Source organism: Amblyomma americanum, chromosome 3, assembly GCF_052857255.1.
Source record: "Amblyomma americanum isolate KBUSLIRL-KWMA chromosome 3, ASM5285725v1, whole genome shotgun sequence".
Classification (NCBI taxonomy): domain Eukaryota; kingdom Metazoa; phylum Arthropoda; class Arachnida; order Ixodida; family Ixodidae; genus Amblyomma; species Amblyomma americanum.
In genome coordinates, this window is record NC_135499.1 from 150,013,102 (window position 1) to 150,030,891 (window position 17,790).

Below are 17,790 nucleotides of genomic sequence, written 5' to 3' on the forward strand. Positions count from 1 at the left end.
CGAAGGCAAGACCGTCACAGGCAGTCATGCACCACATTGCAGGGAGTGTCAGCTGCGCTATTGAAAGTGCAAACTGACTTTGGCAGCAGTTTTTGGTGAAAACCTAATGAGCATACAGGCATATGTGGATACAAAAAAAAAAACTGCTGCTTACTCGGGAAAAATTCATTGAAGTGAAACCTCGCTCTGAAAATTGTTTGTTGTAGGAGGGAAAAATTGCACTGCCTTGTATGGTTTGCTGACGGGAAATCGGAAACACTTCCATGTGGAGGGAATTTCACTCTAGCAGCATTCATTGTTACGGGGTTTGACTGTACCTTAAATGAAGGCACAAAGTTGTCAACATAATAAACAGTATCTCATCTTTTTATTTCTGTTCAGAGCAAAGTAAGCAAATGAAAGTGAGCAGTGAATGATGTAAAATTTCAGAGCAGTCTAAAAGCTTACTCATTCTGCATATATGTCTACAAAAACAAACTAGCATTTCTATGTCCCTGCAGCATTTCTGTATCATACACCATCACTACACTGAGCATTCATAGGCAGGCCATGTTCCCTTTCATTCAATGGCTGCCGCGCAAGCCAACTTGTCACTCCAAAAACCACAATCTAACCTATCATCTTTTTTTTTTGCTTTTTTGCATGATCTCATTTGTGCATCAGCTCCACTGAATATGTCGCTTCCAAGCACACGCACAGCAAACTGGCCAAAACACATCACCCGATCCACATTTATTTACAAGAGACAAGAAGAGTGGGTCATGCGTGGACAAAATGCAGGGGTTCCTCTCCCTTATCTTCATAGAAACATGCTGGTGGCGGTGAAAAGTATGTGTGCGTTAATTGCTGTCCTGACCAGCACTGGCTGTTGTCCGAGAGGAAGGCTTGGTGCTGGTTTTCAAAGATTTCGTGCTGGCCACCGATGTGTCCTCCTGAGCTGATGCGGGCTTCTGTGATAACCTACGCATTCCAGGCCGATAGATCTCAATAGAGGGCCGGTCCTGAAAATTAAAAATAAGGTTATGTACACACTGAATGCTTACAGCTTAGCGAATACAATGCAGCAGAGCACATTTCTCCTAGAGAAAATGGCAACTCTACAATCTAAAAAGGAGAATGCTGCTTTGGCATTACATCAACACATCTATCCTCCACACAGGGCAATCATAGCAATGGTACTCTTACGTCAGCACCTTGTGTCAATTGGGTTGCGCTGCTAACTTCCCCAGACCCTGACAAGAAAGAAATCTCCATACAGTGCAGCTCATATTGGGCCTCGTCACTGGTTAAGTGAGTATGTGAAGTTCTTTCTTGCCATTGCATTTTGTTCATTTCATTTATTTTATCATTACGAAGAGCAATGCCACGCAGACATCATGCCTTCCCAAAATTTGACTCCCCCAACTCCTCCTCCTCCATGCCACCCAACTATTAATGTCCTGGTGCCATCCTCGTTGCACAACAATTTCAAAAACCGGTCTCCACCCGGCTCCTTTCCAGCACACTACCTCAAAGTTGAAATACAGGACGAAAACAGAAGAGGGAAAGGACTTGCCTTATTACGTATCCTCCTTTCTGCTCGAGGGTCCTTCTGTCGGGACTGCGAGGACTCCTCAGGTGCGGGTGGTCGCTCGCGGTCCTTCTCAGAAATGGTGCCTTTTCCCTCGGCAGGAGTGCTCGTGGATGCAGCGCCTCGAGTGCTCTCGACAGCTGGCCGCTCATCATCTGCTGCAGGGGCCGTAGACGCCTTGGAGGCGCTTGTCTCCTGGCCACCTCTTCCATCAGAACTCGATGAGCCTCTTCTAGGCAAAAGGCATGGCACACGCAGCTCTCAGTTACAGCACATGCAAGGAACACTCAATCTGTTCCACAAGGCACCTTCAAAATGCACTCCTGGGCAGCACTACAATTCATGCTTTAAATGTACATGAATTGGATAAGTAATCAGATGGAGCAACAGTAACAGGGCAGCACTGGAGCCTGTATAGAATGAAATACAGTCAACTCTTGACCATTCAAACAGGAACAAATATTTGTTCAAATTACATAGAGCTAGACTTAAGCGCAGCATTTTTAATGCACTTGATATTGTTTGAACCAGAGTGTCAGTGCAAATAAACCAGTGAATTAAATGTTTGGTTCTGGCTTGTTGATTACTGTACGCACGCATGCACGCACGCACGCACGCGCGCGCGCACACACAGAACCAGAGTGTCAGTGCAAATAAACCAGTGAATTAAATGTTTGGTTCTGGCTTGTTGATTACTGTACGCGCGCGCGCGCACACACACACACACACGCATGCACGCACACACACACACACACAAAGGAAGCCAACACTCACTGAAACCAAGGTGCATAGAGGAATGTTTCTTTTTTTATTTATTTGTAGTGCTGATTAGTTAAAGAATAATACTACGATTAATCTGTCGCTTAAGGAAAACTACTTACAAAGCAGCAGAAAAAACAACCATGCCGCTGGTGAGATCCGAACCCACGACCTCCGAATATCGCGTCCCGTACTCTACCAACTGAGCTACGGCGACGGCTGTCCAATCTGCTGCTTGGTTTCGGTTGCTGCTATGCACCTTGGTTTCGGTGATTGTTGGCTTCCTTCATACATTTGTCAAATGAGCCCCTCATTTCCCTTACGTTGTCTGCTAATATATATATTATATGAGTTGAAGTTTTCAATGCAGGGTTTAACTGGCTGACTTCTTACCTGGCTCCTTAGCTTGCTTATCTTTGTTTCCAGCCCTTCGTATTTAAGTTGTATTATGTATTTTCTTTGATGAGTCCCCCCTATGTAATGCCCGCATGGGTCCTTAGGGTATTGAAATAAATAAATAAATAAATAAATAAATAAATAAATAAATAAATAAATAAATAAATAAATGCACTCGTAGGTGAATGCGTTCGGTACACTGGGAGGATGACACTTTGCATCCTTCGCATTTTCTTCTTTTTTGTCCTTTTCTTGATTTTGTTTCCACCTGTCACATGGAGTGGACACTGTAGCATATGTGTGACTCTCTTCTCGAAGTAAACTGTTGATAGTTTCGATACATTTGAAATCAAAATGACATTACAGCTTTAGTCATATGGCAATTAATCATGTGACAAATTTTTCCGCTTGACAGGGGGCTATTGCAGTTGCTTAGAGTTCAGTGGGTACTGCAGCTCACTTTAGTGCCTTATTCGCCAACTCCCCTCTTCTGCAGATTTCTTCAATTCTGAGGGATTGATCATCAACTGTGCGCATAGCTGCTCATATGACGCACCATGTTAAGCACTATTTTCTCATACGCTACATCATTTAGCGCAAGAGATCACATATCGCTGTTTGAGTAAAAACGGTCACAAACAGGAAAAGGACGTTTCTGGACATGTTAATTAAAATGGCAAGGCAAAATGTCATGGGGAACAGCTGGCACAGCTACCCCTCAACATTATAATTTCGATTACGAGTCTATTCAGAGAGAGTGGGGGAAGAGACGATCACTGTATGCCGAAGGCAGTAGCACATTATCAAGCCGTTGACGCATGTGTACGATCCATATGGCGCTGTCAAAAAAGCAGCAGGCGCCGCCAAGAAATGGAGTAGGCACCGCATCTCACATCAAGCTGTGCCTCCCTCCCCATGACTTCTCGAGAGGGCTTGAACCATCTCGAACCATAGGTCCGCACGTGCCTCTTTGCCAAGGTCGCGTGGAGGGGAACTGGGCCACAAGCTGAGACACGCTAGTGGAAGCCCGAGCTTTCAATTGTGTTCCAGAACAATCTCTTCCCCCCCCCCCCTTTTTTGCTGTTGGTTGCCACCGCGTGACCTGCCTTCATGCTGCCGCTTTCCTCTTCACACTCTCTTTGCTACCGCCATCTTTCGTCCTCCTTTGTGCTCTACGTTTGCTGTCTTTTATCCTCTAATGCGCTCCTTTGCTCAGTTACACTGAGGCCGGCGCTGAGGTGTGCCGCTCAACGCAGGAACAGGTGCCTAAGGGCTGCGCGCTAAGAGCACACGACGGGTTTCAATGAAATGGCACCAATGAGGCCTTTCAAAGTTAAATTACCTGGAGGTTAAAGCGCCCATGAAACAATATTTACTGAGGTTAAGAAAAGCGTAAGACTGATAGTCATAGGTATTCAGTTACTTGTCACTCCACCGCAATAATTCCTGTGCAAGCTTCATTAAAGCCCAAGCTATAGACAATTAAAAATGACACTCCTCTTTTCCCTCTCTATTCACACACTGGAATGCCAAAAAAAGAAAACAGCTTGGGACTGCACCTCACACATGAATCTGTCACACACTGATGCTCGGTTTGCCTACTTCTGGTGGGCCTCCAACGATGGCAGTGTGATACGCTCTAGGCAGCTCACCCACATACATCTCTAGGAATAACATTCCCAAGTTTGACCCTTCACTAGACGGTGGCTTTGCACACAGCCAACAACACAGCGTTCATCTCAAGGAACTGCAAAAGGCATAGCGAAAGGCTCCGAAACGACCTACAGAAAGATGTGGCAGCGGAAAATCGGAGAACCATGTGTATGAATGAACTAAACTCGCACGTGCCCAAGTCACTTGCGGGGCTTGCGCAGCTACATGAGCAGACGACTTTTGTGGCTACTGGAAGTGTGCCCCTATCGCATCCTGGCTATTAAGGCTGCAGCGAATGGCAGGGTGTGGTGGTCTGTCGCTCACCATGACATCATCGGTACTCATGAAAATACTCTACTTTAGAAAACAGTTCCAAAAACCATCACTACCCGGTGACAATTCAGCCCGTCAATTCTAAAAATCATGTTTTTAAAACTGACAATAAACTGCCAGCTCCATTCTAAGCACTCATACTTAGTGTGAATGCCGAAATCATTTCTTCTAGCACTTAATACATTTACCAGCAATCTTCAAAACCATATCATAATCCCTTTAAACAATCAGCACTCTGCAAAGAGGGAAGAAACAGAACATGAGACAGGCAGGTTAGTTAGATGCAGGAGACCAATGTCGCAATGGACATAAAAAGAATGAGTGTGCAATCCTATACACTGTTGAAGAAGACCCTAATACAGATGTACAGCTCCTTGAGACAATGATTTGTGCGTGTGTGTGTGTGTGTGGGGTGGCATGATGAATTTATCACCTCACTCCGCAGCACTGAGAAAACGACAGCCACAATAACAACAGTGGCAAATGTTCCATCCAATGAGCAATGCAAAAAAAACGGCGTCGGGATATTTCATCAAAGAATTTAAAATGAAGGAAAAATGTGTCATTGAATGCACTTGAGCATTTTGCTAGTATTTACGCGGCCCAAGGTATAAAGACAAGCTGCCAAATTTCAAATTTTTCTCTTTCTTGCCACAAAAACACTGCACACTAACACACATGGTGGTGTGCTAATTCAGAGTATACTATATGTCTGCTGATGCTAGCTAATGCAGCCAGCTCAGCTCATATTTTGACCACTAATCATAACAGGAGCTGACCTTAAGAGTACCACACAATTCAGAAAGGAGGTATGTACCAGGGCGGCTAATTCTTCTTTATGCCAGCAGAAAAATGGTAAAAACTGCACATCTGCAGACAAATTTTAACATGGAAAAAACAGGCTGAAACACGCATCGATGGGGCCAGACTCTAAAGTGGAAGAGTGCGGCTGCAGCACTAATACACGATGAAGCTTCTGACAGTGTTGCAACACATGGTGATTGCACCGCCTTCCTGATCAGGACTAGTGCTACACTATGTCGCCAATTGCTCTGCTGGTGTATAAAGGTGAAGCACCTCCTACCACTTTCAGAGAAGCTTAAGGCATCACTGTTCAATCGCAGGAAGTGGAATGTGCCATTAAGCAACACAGTCCACATTGTGCTCCCCAAGGATCCACGGTCTAAGAGGCACGTGGTACTTTTGTAAAGCTACTTTTGAAATTTGGAGAGAACACCAGCCTTCCCTCTTCCGCTGGTGGCGCTATGGTCTGTAACGCTCTGCCAGTGGCTCAAACACTGGAACATGCATTCAGATTGGCAACCCACCTGTGGGTGGTGGGTGCAGGCTGCTCGCTCTTGTGCTTGCTGTACTCTTTGGTCGTCGGCTGGTAATCCTTGGGAGACCTCTGCTGTGCCTTGGGACGATCCCAGTCCTTACGTGCACTGCTGCCACCCCCGCCACCCACAGAACTGCGCACCGGGGTTTTGGAATGACTCGCAGTGCTGTTCGACTTGGAGACGACGCCTCCTCCACCGACGTCCTTTGGGGCTGGTGCAGAAGGGGGGTCATGCTCTCGAACGGGGTTCCTCAGTACCTGAATGGTGTCATGCAAATGGCACACATACATTACAAAACCTTTCAACAAGTATTGCAAAAAAAAAGCATCTGCACCTGCCTTTCCATTCTTCACGAACTGAATAGTTTTTGTTTCTAGTACTGGGAATTCACCCAACATCACAAAAAAGGCCTTGCTTCTGAGGTTTCATACAATGGCTGATCTACTAATGTAAAGTCTCCTGTAGACAAGACAACTGAAATGAAACCCCCCACTCCAAGTATAGCAGAAAAATTCATGATCACACTAACAGACGTAATCGAATGTGCAAATGACAGCCTGTAGGACAGAAGAGATGAGTAAAAGTGAAGGAAAAAGATTTTTAAAACTATGCCTTGAGCCACACAATCAAGGCTGATAATCAGATGAAGCAAGATTCTAACAGACAAGTAAAGATCCCGCTGCACTTCCCCAAGTTGCATTGCGTTACGCAACAAAATGGCAAGAGCTTAAGGAAGTTCATTCATGAGCCAGGAGAGCAGCTGCAGCTTAAGGAGACAGGACAGTACACTGGGCAATAAGGGCACCCACTCAGTCCATCGAAATAAGTGAGCAGGCCACAGTGAGTGTGCATCCGCATAAGCAGTGTTCCAGGAATACATAAAAATATAGCAGCATGTTAAGCATCTACAATTTACACTTTGGCTCTCACTGGAAGCAGCGAAAGGCCCCGAATAAGCTTAACTATTCAGGACCAATAAACAAAGACCGATATGTCATTACAAAAGCATCCTTAAAGATGCCCCAAACGCCTTTTTATCCAGGGGTGCGAGATGAACGGGGGGGAAAAAAAAGCAGAGGCTCAAGGTGGGGGGGCTACAATAGCTATATATACCGCACGTTTAATTTCTCCATCCTTGTTCAGTACATAGCAGAAATTCTTTTTGAGACGATATCACTCATATTGAGCACTACCTATTTGAAAGCTTTAACTTTTCCCATGTCTGAAAAAGGGGTGTTTCAGGACGCCTTAAATTAAATAACATATCTTTTGTTTCACAAGGTCCCCATAAATGTCTGTACCTGTAATGGACACAACCAAATGAAGTGTTTTCTTTTATGAGACACAAAGGACATACAGAGCTACAAATATAAGACTCTGCCTTGCAAAGAACTGCTTCAGTTAAAAATCATGATTGCACACACACACATCAGACAAACAAAATATCCCTGATTCCCACACGGAAGTGGTGGAAACATTCCAACAAAAATATTTAGAGAGTCAATGTACTCCTCCACTAGGAAAGCCCTGACGCACCAAGGTTCAGCTGTATGGCTGCTTAGGAACGTTTAGGCTCGCCTCAGAACTGTTAAAAGATATGTGTTATGGTGTTCATTGCAAACCACAAACTCAATAAACAGAGCACCAGAAAAATTAGAGACGCTGAACAGTATGCTTTGATGTGTACCAGCATTTCAGAGGTGTAATGCAGAACTAAGCCAAAGAAAGTTCCTAGCTGTTTATTCTGTATAAGTTGCTATGAGTGTCTAATATACAATAATAACAAGGTTTGGTTCAAAAAGAACATAAAATCACCAAAACCCGGCTCATGCCACGCGGTACAACATTTATGCTCGACATCCTACTACACATCCTGTTTGGTTTCCAGCAAACATAAAGAACCACTTTGGGCCTTTTCTAGAGTTCGTGAAGAACTTCTTCGGGCAACAGTACAAGCATAAAGAGTGAACACGGCTGAATATGAAAAGCACTGCAGCGCTCTAAAGAGGGAGGCTCCTTAGCTGCCAACGGGCAGCTCCGACTGTCGGTCCCAAACTCACCGCACGCTTCTTCTCAGGATGCTGTTTCTTTGGCATTTGATTCCCTCGGGTAGCTCTGCCCACCACTCCGAGGGCAGCCAGAGCACGTTCGCTCTTTGAGGAGCGCATCGCTCCTCGAACTTTTGAGGGACTCACTGCACTTCGCCGAGGTTTCTGCTCAAGCCGCTTGCAGACGAAAAGAGATGTGCTCATGCTGAGAAAGACGGCCAGTGTTTCTGTGACACGTTACATGCTCCGGTTGGACGTTACGAAACACTTCGTGTTTTCAAAAACTCCGCTGCGGCTGCTCCTGTCCTTCTGTAACCTAACCAAGTACTGCAATGTGGTTCGTTCCATTTTTTTTTCTGAAATATTAGACAGTGGCTGACACAAAGGATATTCTTGCTTTGACATGCGAGACCTACACTGAGCCTGAAACTAAGCATGAATGCTCCTCGTTTGCTACAAGCCCTTTTTTTGCAAATATGTGTCATGAGTCATGCACGATAGCGTTGGTGCCAGTTCAGCGTCACACTGTACAACATGCTTAAATCATGCAGTGAATCCACTGAGTACATGCGGCAGGTCAAGGAGTATCATGAAAAGTAAACTTTGAAATATGCATCCAGTACTCTTTTCGCTCAGGCCAAGTAGCAACCGAACAATCCAAGTAGCGGGCAAAGCATCACAAGCTGAATAAAAATCATATTCCAAACATTCCCTCAGCAGCTCACCTTTGTGACAGTGATATGGTATGCATGCATGCAAGCAATAATGTAATCCTCTGCGATCATGCAACTATAATAATGGCATGCAAAACGTTTCTTGCATGCGACTTCTGGCTACAAATAGCAGCCTGCGTAAGATTCTTACTTTAAGTCAGCTTTAAAAAGAGTAAAAATGGACGGCTTCACAGTAGCTCAACTGGAATAACCAAGAGCAGCTTTTTAAAAGAATCTCTAAGCTATAAAATATTTGAACTACTTGAAGTGTTTAGCTAGTGCAGGAAGAATTTTGCAAACAAAAACCAAAAATCAAGAATTGTTATTATTATTACTTACATAAATGAGCCACACCAATCTTAACTGAACAAAAATAAATAGCAATAGCTGAACTTGAATTGAAGCTATGAACTAGAAATTTCTTCCACATGCAAGTGCAAAAGGTGCTCACTCCTCCCGCTCTGTAGGTAGCAGCTGTCTGCTACCAACCAATGTACAGCAAAAAGCAATACAGCCACAGCAGAGGTAATAAGCTGCCGGCATTCGTTAAGTGCCACTTGCATGACACTCGACAAGCGCCGTGACATTTGGAGGCACCCTGGAGAGAGGCTACTGTGGAAAATGAGCTCCCGTGCCAGCACTACCGAGCTTCTAAGCTTCTGTCCTGTCAGCAAAGCCATTTTCAGAGCCATTCAGTGCCAAAGCCCATTCATCACTGGCCTTGTGCTTCTGCAACCTTCACCATGCTTTACAAGAAGAGATGCGATCACATGATAGACTGCAACCATACATCACAAAAGCAGTGCAAACAAAACTTCAGAGATTGCCGCTGACAGTTTGTACCGTTATGCAACACTGTTCCTTGAGCTAACAAAACATTTTCAGGGAACCACTCCGCCTTCTAGCGACACGCATGCGACAAGCAATAGCAGACATATAATGCGTTGAGAACAAACTTTTCCTTGTTTGTGCACAAATGAACAGCTCCATAGCTGTCGTTTGCAAATGAACTCCAAGACTTCACACCCTCCTACAGGAGCAAGAAGTGACTGCCATCATAACTCCCCACTTTCACTCCTGAAGAGTGTTTGAACCCGCGTACATCACATAAACACATGGGGTGCATTCTCAAGAGTGTTCACTCCTTAGCCAACCTCAACAGCCTTCCTGCCGATCAGCACGTGACTGCAGGAGTTTTGTGGTATGATACCCATCTGCCCCGACGGAGCCACCTGTGAAACTGTCTCTGCAAAACTGCACCAAGAGGGTGAGGAGAACTCTAAATTTTCCAACTAAACAAAAAGCCTCTCAGGAACACTGCTTCTTCACTTTTAAAAGCAGTCAGTAACAAGAGATGACAGCCAGTAAGCTAAAAATTTGTTGACCGTCAGTTGAAAATTGTCTTGATGAACACCTCAACCCTGCAGTGAGGGAAGAAATGAAGGGCAGAGTGAAAGAAGGAAGACATCAAAAGGAATAGTGGAGGGCACCAGAATAATTCTCGACCACCTGGAGCCCTTTAGCATGCCCTGACATCACATAGCACATGGCTGTCTTTCGCATTTCGCCTCCTTTGAAATGCGGAAGCTGTGGCCCTCATTTCCCACCATGTGAAGACGTCAAGCAGCCCCACTGAGCCGCTGTGGGTAGTTGCCACAGAAGCAGGCAGTGCTGACTGGCTTAGACAAAAGAGAGTGTAGTAGACGAGAATCCATTTACCACAGCTGATGATGTTAAGATCTGGTGTACGTGCAGTGGCAGCGTACAGATCAGATACTAGATAACATCTGTGCTGCAATGATTTTTCACACTTCTTTGGCTTCTGGTGCTTGGTGAGTCAGACCTGGTGGGTGACGATGGTCATCACCTGCCAAATGCTAGTCAGCAGTTGTGAAAAGGCTGAATAAATGCTGCTTTCCAAGACACCGCAGCTGCATGTCTGTATTGTTTTCCTCTGTATGAATGCAACATGTGGCGATGATGTCTACAAATTTAAAACAATAGTACAAAAGCATAAAGTTGGTGAAAGAAGCCCCTGTGAAAGGAGATGCTGACTGATGACTCCTTGAATCATGGCTGTACAACATGACAGAACTTATCCGCAACATTTTCTCCTATGTGCTGCAGGCCTTTACATTACTGAAAAATTTCTGCAGATGTTACATATCCCACTCACTAAATATGCACAAGAATGATGCCTACCTGTGCATGGTGTCCGAATATGCATGAGCTGTGTTTACACCCAATTAAGAAGAAAACACAAAACAGCGCTGTGATGCTAGCCACTGAGCGCAGAAAAAAAATGCCCATGTGGCATGCATGCAACCACTCAGTGTAGTCGTTCTGACCTTGAAAGTTGCCCCACGCAAGCCAAACAGCATGCGTATCGGGCTGTCTACTTCTCTTGGCAAAAGAAGGTCTACATGGAGAATCACATAAAGAATGCACTGCGCAGAGCAGCAGCAGCCTTCCTCTTAGTGCAGAAGATAGGACTGTCAGCTTCGTCTTAGAAGCTGATTCCAGATCCATGTAAATTTTCAGTACAGTCTTTGAACCTTTTCTCTCCCCACACAGTGAGGCGTCCACTGATAATGCAACAGTCACCGCGCCTTCCCTTTCTTCAGAGCCCATTCCCCTTTCTCTTGCATTACATTGGGAACGAAATAGCAGAATGGGGATAGCCGAACAAGAGGTGAAGCCTGCCCAGTATCTTCAAGTTCCTCAATTACACGCAAGAAGCTGGTAAGAAAACTTCTCACAAGTTTAATGGAGAATCAAGTTGGCATAAGCAGAGCAACACAAGAAGCAGGACAGAAAGCAGAATCTGCACTGAATAGCACTTGACTTCCCAACAGTGAACAGGCTTCCCAGCCACAGGCTAGAATGGAGGAGAAAAGGGAATTCCCAGCCTGGGACAGCAAGAAGTCCATAAAGACACACAAGCCAGGACGCCAACGTGCGTCACGCTGCTGGAGATGGCATATTTTCATTGGTCCACGTTCTCTGTAAACAGACCGTGGACATAAATGGTAACATGGATTACCAACAAAGAGTCCACAATCTGGGTTATGCTCATCATATCAGGCCACAAGCTCTGTGAAGTTTCCCACACAGTTGTTGCTCTAAAATGAGGATGACTCAGTCAATATAGCAGGCACTTGCCCCGTGATGGGCCCAGAGCAAAAAAGATGCAGTAGTCTCTGCAAGCTGCTCTGAGAGGCCCTTTCTCCATGTCTCGAGTTTTCAGATCTAACATCTTAATGTTTCAATGTTTTGTCAAGGTGTTCTAATCCACAGCTGTGTATGAATCGCCAACAGCTCGCTGCCCCGTGACAATCAAATTCAGTCAACTTCCTCACCTTGACCACCTGCTGTTGCCTAGTGGCTGCCGGCTCCACCTCGTCAGACTGGAGAAGGTCATCCTCGTAGCGGCCCGAGGATCCTATCTCACGGTGCACGCTCGGCTCCTTAGAAGCACGGTCGCGATCCACCTTGCGCCGCCTTTTTTCCTCATCTCGCAGGCGCTTCTTCTCCACCTCCCGTCGCTTGCGCTCCTCCCTCCGCTCCTCACGCAGTTTCTGCGCCGCCGTCAGGGACACAAGGCCACAACGCAGGTGCAGTTGAAAGCAACCATCCTTCACTCGCATCCAGACTCTGTTTAATCGGCATCACCCATCCCTTCTTTCTCTTTAAGGTAAAGCTTTCCCATGAGACGTCACCACATAGGTTGCTGGGCAACCAGCCGTACAGAGAAGCTGCAGTATGACACATCACCCCCTATTCTCTTCCATTCCTTGGACTGATTGGTGCATTCCTCCTTAATTAAGCTATCTATTGTTTAGTTATATTGAATTTATTGGCTCATTAGCAACTACACCTACTGTGTGCCAAACGCATGGCTGAATGAGAACCTTTTTTGTTTTAAAAGCTACAACTTGGTCAGCGTTTTAGAAATGGTGTAGCCTATTTAAAACACTCGCATCTCTCAAGAACAAGGAAATGAGAAATGCTTTCAAAAGTGCTTCTTAGAACAAAGCTGGGGTGAAAAAGAATGTTTTCACCATAAACACTTTTTCCAATGTAGTTCAAGTTTTCTCGTGAAGATAAGCATAAGCTATTTGGACAGGCATCTTCCCCCTCACTGCTTTGAAAGAGGTCTGATATTGTGATTCCAAGGGATATCCCTTTAATGACACAGTGTACTGAAGAGTGCCTTACTTCAGCAAATAGGCATGCGCTGAAATCAACCCATTTCTGCACATATTCCATTGAATAAGGGGGTCCTGTGCATTTCAACAAGCGTGATGAATTTTGACTGCAAGCTTGAAAAGTAACACAGCAATGCTTTCCACGGCTTTTCAAATGAGCCGCGTTAGCAAGGGGTTCATCATATTCTCAACAAAAGCTCAGGAACGCTCATATTTTTTTAACTTGGAAATAGTGAATTGTTCAACTCTTTCGAAAAGAAGCTCGCACATGAATGCTGCATGTTTTGTCAAAGCAGACAACATCTACACCATGCAAAATACCAATATCTGCATGCACCACCGACTGGCAAAATTTCTTCCTTGGCATCGAGGGCCCTTTGCTTGAGATTTAATGGTGCATTGTATAATTCGCATAAAGAATTGGCTGTACATATCTATCCTGAACTGCAAGCAAAGATGGTGATGCATGTCTTTTCACTGACAGAACATTCCATAAGCTTTAGACTGCACAAAAAGGATGCACAGCAGACTTTCCAGATGTCTTTCTTCTTTTGTTCAATGTATGAGTACACCTCAAGCAAAACAGCTGCAAATATGACATTTACAAACAAAGAACATCGCCAGAAGATGCTGATTGGATGTACAAATGTGTAACAATATTGCACAGACAAATAATATATGCTAAAATTACAGACAGGGGAGTCTAATGTACATGAAATGGCTTAGGAAAATAGAAAAGGCACAATTTCTTCAACAAGAAGGCAACATGCACAAGAGTCACCATTTGTTCCCTCTTAACGTCAGCGACCGGTATATAGAGTTCCACACTTGCAGTTCGCCATGCCATTGCAGCAGTGAGGACGAGATTGAATGATTAGTTGGTGCCAAAAGTAATTCTAGAAAGTGAAATTCGTGGCGCTCACTGTACTTGAAATATGTCATGTGGCCACAATCACTATTCTCAATATCATAACATTTTATTTTTCTGAAAATTTTGGAATCAGAACTGCATTATGAGTTTGATCAAAACTTGGTTTTGGCTAGATGGTCCTTAACAAGATACAGATGAAACCAGCGGAACAATACAAAGGCAGGTGCTGACTACAGACTCCTTATTATTCTGTAAACCAGCACAATACACTATAATAGCAACAATACTGGACCATGTGATCATCAGACGGCCAAAAGACACAGTCTAAGGAAAACACTTCAGTTGCTCGTAGACGAAAACTAAACAATAAAAAAATATTCAGGAAAATGACACTGCAGCATGTGCAAATAGACTGGCCATCAAGACAAGGCAAAAGCTGAATTTACTACATTCACAACTGGATTGTGAACTCGATAGAAATTTAATGAAACAAAAGCAAAGCAGTGGGTCAGAAAGATTGATATCTGGCCTGCTAATCTCCACTGGGAAAGGGGGGGAGGAGAAGAGGGTGGCGATGTGGTGAGAAGAGAGATGAGAGTACGCGCATGCACATTTGTAGGCATCACAACCGCGACTCGAGGCCCGTGTCACTAAAAAAAAATGTGAAAACACCATTACTGCCTGGGCTGCTTGCCAACTCTGAGGCCAAGGACCTAGCAGTAAGCCCTCCAATAGTGGCCTGTTTAGACGTCTAAACGCTTCAAGGAAGCAGCCAACATTAGTCTTTGGTGCGTATATACTGGACAAACCACTAGTACATGCTTGAACTCAAGACCCGAAGGAAACCACAGTGAACACAAAGAAAGTAACAAGGTGATTAGTCTTTCATGTCACTTTTCTTTGTATTTTCTGTGGTTACAATTGGGTTTTGAGTTCTAGACACAGTTGTAAATTAAGCACATTTAGCTTTTGTCTTGTCTTGATAGCAAGTCTGTTTGTATATGCTGCAATGTCCATTTCCTGAATTTTATTTTATTGTTGGATTTTTAGCCTAGTAGCAACTGAAGTTTTAAAAGAACCTGCATTTGGGCTAGCTGGTGCATAGTGGTTGAGACAGGAAACAACAGCACCAACAAAGATGAACAAAACAGAAGAATGTCCTGCATCATTCTTCTGTTGTGTTTGTCTTTGCTGGCACTATTGTTTCCTGTCTCAAGCAACTCAAGTGTTTTCTTAACACTGTGTCAATTGGCTGCCCCATAATCACGTGGTCCAGTGTTGTTCATATATATTGTGCTGGTTTGCAGAATAAAATGTTGGTAGCCAATGACAGGCCCATCTTGCATGTGCTTTTCATGTCCTCGTTTTCTTGTGCTGGTCTTGTATGACATGCGCCAAGAAGGGCACAGATCTCAAGGTTGAGACCTACCAGCTTTTCCAGCTTCCTCTGCTGCAGGTATTCGATGAGTGGAGTCACCACTTTGAGGCAGCCATTGTTTGCTACAAGAAAAGAAATCAAGCACATTACCTACATTTATCGCATTGAATTTGACTGCCAAGCAAAACTTCCTCACTAACTACACAGTGAAATTAAGAGCCAGTGCAAAGCCCAGTAGCGATCTTGTCTGACATACCTCCTGCACTCATTTTTTGTCATTTCAGCTTAACAAAAATTTATGTTCATTTCATTCACCTATGCCAGAAGCTATGCTGCAGCCTCCAAGATTCAGGATAAATTATAGATGATGCCTCTCCAGGCAGCAGAAGGCAAGAACATTGCCGGCACAGGCTACCTGGACGATTCACATCAGTCTCTCTTTTAGTTTATGAGGGCTTCAGGATTTGAAGAAGCACCAAGGACAACTCCAGCAAATTTTAGTTTTTAGAGAAATTCAATTCTATGGCTACTATTATGCCTTTTGACATTCACTTAGTAGCAAGAATGTATTCATTTCTGCAAAATTTGGAGCCGAAAATGAAATTTTTCCAACCACTCGATTCAAATTCGCGGCAAAGATCATGGCGTCGAGAGTGTGAGGAACTACGTGGCTGCTGGCTGGAAGCGGATAGCACTGTGGTCTAGCCTGAAAGTTATGCAAGAAAATAAGTACTAACATCATTGCAGTTCGGTTGTGAAAACGGCTTCTAGCAGTAATACCTGCATTCATATATCTGGCCTTTTTGAGCTCATAAAGCTCTGTTTTCAGTGAAAGTGGCCTCCTTGTCAGTAGAATGCAGCAATCAATCCACAGAGGCTAACTTGTCCACAGTGTCCCTTTCAAAGTCACACATAGAACTCATAGCTGTTTTCTGGGTACTAGAAGGCATGCTATGTTCACTAATCCATGGATGAATCGCAGGTAATGAACGTATTCAGTTTCAGTTTCCAAGCCATGCATTTGCAACCAAAAGGATGCGTGATGAGGCCACCCCATTATGACCTCCAATGTCAATACCTTTCATTTCCTTTTCCCTGGCTTCAATTTCCTCAATGTAGGTGTCGATTGAAGGCAGCGTCACTTCCTCTGGCTGCTCTAGGCTTTCCAAGAATTTTAAATATTCTGGGTCTTGCTCTATTGTGCCACATTTTGGATCTTTCTTGCGAGTCCTCCGTTTTGGTATCTTTTGAAAGGGTGCATATTCCACGATGGCCGAGTATTCATTTCCTGGTCAAGACAAATATACAGAGGAATCAAACACAAAGTCAACACATCAGACAGACGAAACATCCCGGCATTACAAGTTTTCCGAATAAATTGTATCCGTTGCACAACGTAAGCTGCTCAGTGCACCAAGTTGGAACAAGAAGAAAAGTCTTCCTGAAGAGCTCCGTTCTACACTGGGGTAATTCCCCCGCCGCGCACATATGGAGCGCATTAATTGCGCTAGGTGCAGGCAATAAAAATTGAATTAGCACACGCGCGCTCCGTATACGGGCACTTTAGGGCCGCAATCACCATTCGCCTCACGTTCAGCACAAGTGATTACGGCGTGTTTACAAACACGGAAGCCTGACTCGAGCGCCAGACACGCTGGGGTCACGTACTCGTCACGGTCGCTTCGTCATATGCGCGCTTGTCTGCAACTCGCAAACGTGTAAACACAGATCGACACAACGATTTAATTGCGATAGGTCTTGCCTTTCTCGTCGATGAAAACGTAATCGTCGAACTTTTCCTTGAAGATGAAAATCTCGTCCTGGTTGACGAAGTTGATGTAGGCCCTTGAGAATGCATGTGGCCCGCGGCTTGAAGAGAGATACCGGTGTTAGATTAGCTCGTGCGACGCCCAGGGGTGTTCTGGTCGTAACAAATCATTTAACACTCACCTCTTGTCTCCTTTGACGAAGTACATGTAATCGCTCTCAGGGACAGGCGATATTTGCTCTAAAAACTGTTCTTCAGTCATCGTCGGCGGCAGCCTTCGGATCACGACCTGGAAAGACGGCGGGTGACAGCAAAGCAATGGCAGTTAGGTCTTCAGCCAACGCGGCACAGATCAGAACACTAAAAGGCTCACTTCACCTTGGTCAGAAAAGATTTATCCTTCTTCTCCTTGGACTTGGACGCCTCGCTTGAGCTGCGACTTCGAGGCGAGCAGTCATCTTTTGCCTTCTCCTGCGTCATTTGGGTTGCCGGGCTCTCCTCGTAGCAAACACGGACACTTTCTCGGCGTACGCAGTACTGACGTTTCGTCCCTTGAGACTCATTCAAATTCGCTAGCCTCTGCACAGATTGTGGCAGTCGCGCGTTGCGAACGGTGCACACGCGTCGCGTTTGGGCGTTTGGGATTCAGCAGCCTGCCGTACGCGGGCGTCGCGTTTCACGATACTGTTGGTGCAGCCGCCTCAGTTTCTCTACAGATGGCGGCACCAGTCGCATTGATCTGCGTGCGAGGGT

General features: G+C 44.9%; 1 protein-coding gene across 3 annotated transcripts; it reads right to left on the reverse strand.

The window, feature by feature from the left end:
* Positions 1-339: 339 nt before the first annotated feature.
* On the reverse strand, positions 340-17,737 carry LOC144125156 (uncharacterized). 3 transcript variants are annotated; one of them, XM_077658282.1, is made up of 9 exons: positions 17,416-17,737; positions 17,220-17,326; positions 17,032-17,138; positions 16,348-16,557; positions 15,321-15,391; positions 12,172-12,390; positions 6,040-6,308; positions 1,556-1,802; positions 340-1,001 (listed from the first exon to the last, which is right to left on the reverse strand). In XM_077658282.1, the coding sequence occupies exons 1-9, from the start codon at positions 17,515-17,517 to the stop codon at positions 840-842; spliced, it is 1,494 nt and encodes a 497-aa protein (XP_077514408.1). In that variant the 5' UTR covers positions 17,518-17,737; the 3' UTR covers positions 340-839. The 3 variants fall into 3 exon arrangements, with proteins under 3 accessions (XP_077514408.1, XP_077514409.1, XP_077514407.1); XM_077658283.1 differs by having other exon boundaries at positions 702-1,001; positions 12,172-12,398; positions 15,320-15,391; positions 17,416-17,680; XM_077658281.1 differs by having other exon boundaries at positions 702-1,001; positions 1,556-1,799; positions 12,172-12,398; positions 15,320-15,391; positions 17,416-17,640.
* Positions 17,738-17,790: the final 53 nt, after the last annotated feature.

What these genes read in the sequence shown, in the direction of transcription:
- LOC144125156 (XM_077658283.1), bottom strand. Translation starts at nt 17,517, where the DNA reads ATGACGCAGGAGAAGGCAAAAGATGACTGCTCGCCTCGAAGTCGCAGC. An exon ending in CAGGGAAAAGGAAATGAAAG is followed by an intron (nt 15,392 to 16,347) that starts GTATTGACATTG and finishes CTTTTCTTGTAG; the next exon opens with CAAACAATGGCTGCCTCAAA. An exon ending in GGCAACAGCAGGTGGTCAAG is followed by an intron (nt 6,309 to 12,171) that starts GTGAGGAAGTTG and finishes GACACCATTCAG; the next exon opens with GTACTGAGGAACCCCGTTCG.